Source organism: Coturnix japonica, unplaced genomic scaffold (assembly GCF_001577835.2).
Source record: "Coturnix japonica isolate 7356 unplaced genomic scaffold, Coturnix japonica 2.1 chrUnrandom539, whole genome shotgun sequence".
In the NCBI taxonomy this organism is placed as follows: Eukaryota; Metazoa; Chordata; class Aves; order Galliformes; family Phasianidae; genus Coturnix; species Coturnix japonica.
This window is the reverse complement of record NW_015439921.1, coordinates 54,354-56,978: the sequence shown is the minus strand read 5'-3', so window position 1 is coordinate 56,978 and position 2,625 is coordinate 54,354. Positions and strand designations below refer to the sequence as shown.

The following is a 2,625-nucleotide window of genomic DNA, read 5'->3' as shown; positions in this document are numbered from 1 at the left end:
GGTAACCGGAAGTTGTGATAACCGGAAGTTGCGGCAACCGGAAATTGCGATAACCGGAAGCTGCGGTAACCATGGCAACAACAAGCGCATGCGGGACGGGGGAGCGGTGACGACAGCGCCGTAACCATGGCAACAAGGGGGGGGGGGGCGCGAGGGAAGAGCCGTAACCATAGCAACGGTAACCATGGCAACACGGATGTTAATACGGCAACCATGGCAACACGGGGGGGGGGGGACAACAGCCACTTCCGGGATGGCGTCACGTGACAGGCTGGGATGGGGTCGCCATGGCAACAAGGGGGGGGGGGGCAAGGTGGGGGAGCCATGGCAACAGGCGTGTTGATGATGTTGTATGTTGATGATGGGGTTGCCATGGCAACAGGCATGTTCATGATGGGATAACCACACATGTATGTTCTTTATGGGGTAACCATGGCAACAAGCGTGTTCAGGAGGGGATATCCATAGCAACAAGCATGTTCATGATGGGGTCGTCATGGCAACAAGCGTGTTCAGGATGGGTAACCACAACATGTATGACCAGAATGAGGTAACCATGGCAACAGGCGTGTTGATGATGGGGTACCCATGACGACACGCATGTTCAGGATGGGGTCGTCAAGGCAACAGGCGTGTTCACGATGGGTAACCACAACATATATGACCAGAAGGGGGTAACCATGACAACAGGCATGTTGATGATGGGGTAACCATGACGACACGCGTGTTCAGGATGGGGTCGTCATGGCAACAGGCGTGTTCAGGATGGGATAACCACACATGTATGTTCTTTATGGGGTCGTCATGGCAACAGGCGTGTTGATGATGGGGTAACCATGATGACACGCGTGTTCAGGGTGGGGTCATCATGCTGACACACGTGTTGATGATGGGGTCGTCATGGCAACAGGTGTGTTCAAGGTGGGGTAACCACAACATATATGACCAGAATGAGGTAACCATGGCAACAGGCGTGTTGAGGATGGGGTACCCATGACGACACGTGTGTTCAAGGTGGGGTAAGCACAACACGTATGTTCTTTATGGGGGAACCATGGCAACAGGCGTGTTGATGACGGGGTAACCATGACGACACGCGTGTTCAAGGTGGGGTAACCACAACACGTATGTTCTTTATGGGGTAACCACGGCAACACGTATGTTGATGACGGGGTCACCATGTCGACACGCGTGTCGACACGCGTGTTGTGTCTCACCGAGGCCCTGAATGGCGGCGCTGTGGGTGCGTCCATGTTGATGCTGTATTGTTTGCCACCGGGGACGCTCTTACGACGCGAACGGCCGCCGTGGTAATCTGCAGTGACAGGGAAATAGGGGGTCAGGGGGGGGAAGGACCCCATAGAGACAATATGGGACCCTATAGGGGGGATGGACCCCATAGAGACACTATGGGACCCTATGGGGGGAGCATGGTGTAGATATAGGGCTGTTATGGGGGTAGGGGGCTGTTGGCCCCATAGAGACCCTATGGGACCCTATAGGGGGGATGGACCCCATAGAGACACTATGGGACCCTATAGGGGGCCCTATGGGGTTATAGGGCTGCTATGGGGGGTAGGGGGGGGTGATGGACCCATAGAGACCCTATAGGACCCTATAGAGGGCCCTATGGGGTTATAGGGGCTGTTGACCCCATAGAGACACTGTGGGACCCTATAGGGGGGCCCTATGGGGTTATAGGGGAGCCATGGGGGGTAGGTGGGGCGATGGACCCCATAGAGACAATATGGGACCCTATGGGGGGGCTGGACCCATAGAGACACTGTGGGACCCTATAGTGGGGTCTGGTGTGGTTATAGGGCTGCTATGGGGGTTGGGGGCGGGATGGACCCCATAGGGACAATATGGGACCCTATGGGGGGGCTGGACCCCATAGAGACACTATGGGACCCTATAGGGGACCCATATGGGGTTATAGGGCTGCTATGGGGGATGGGAAGGGGGTCTTATAGGAGGAGTTATGGGGTCAGGGGGGGGTGACCCCATAGGGACAATATGGGACCCTATAGGGGGGGCTGGACCCATAGAGACACTGTGGGACCCTATAGGGGGACCCATATGGGGTAAGACCCCTATAGGGGGGACCCTGGTGTGGTTATAGGGCTGCTATGGGGAGTCGGGGGGGGGGAACTGACCCCATAGGGACAATATGGGACCCTATGGGGGGCCTGGACCCCATAGAGACACTATGGGACCCTATAGGGGGCCCTATGGGGTTATAGGGGCTGTTGACCCCATAGAGACACTATGGGACCCTATAGGGGGGCCCTATGGGGTTATAGGGCTGCTATGGGGGGTAGGGGGGCTGCTGACCCCATAGAGACAATATGGGACCCTATGGGGGGGCCTATGGGGTTATAGGGGCTGTTGACCCCATAGAGACCCTATGGGACCCTATAGGGGGGGCCTATGGGGTTATAGGGCTGCTATGGGGGGTAGGGGGGCTGCTGACCCCATAGAGACAATATGGGACCCTATGGGGGGGCCTATGGGGTATATAGGGGCTGTTGACCCCATAGAGACACTATGGGACCCTATAGGGGGGCTGGACCCCATAGAGACACTATGGGACCCTATAGGGGGGATGGACCCCATAGAGACACT

The 2,625-nt window shown here is 56.8% G+C and overlaps 1 protein-coding gene across 2 annotated transcripts in view; it reads right to left on the bottom strand.

Annotated features, from left to right (window-relative positions):
* The window catches only part of LOC107307307 (ras/Rap GTPase-activating protein SynGAP-like), a 27,120-nt gene that overhangs the window by 15,685 nt on the left and 8,810 nt on the right, over positions 1 to 2,625 (bottom strand). Inside the window, exon 2 of one of the 2 annotated variants that reach the window (XM_015850801.1) lies at positions 1,218 to 1,315. In XM_015850801.1, coding sequence (XP_015706287.1) covers positions 1,218 to 1,315 — 98 coding nt within the window. Of the gene's footprint in view, positions 1 to 387; positions 1,316 to 2,625 lie in introns of those variants that run through there. The other variant, XM_032441756.1, reaches the window with a different exon arrangement.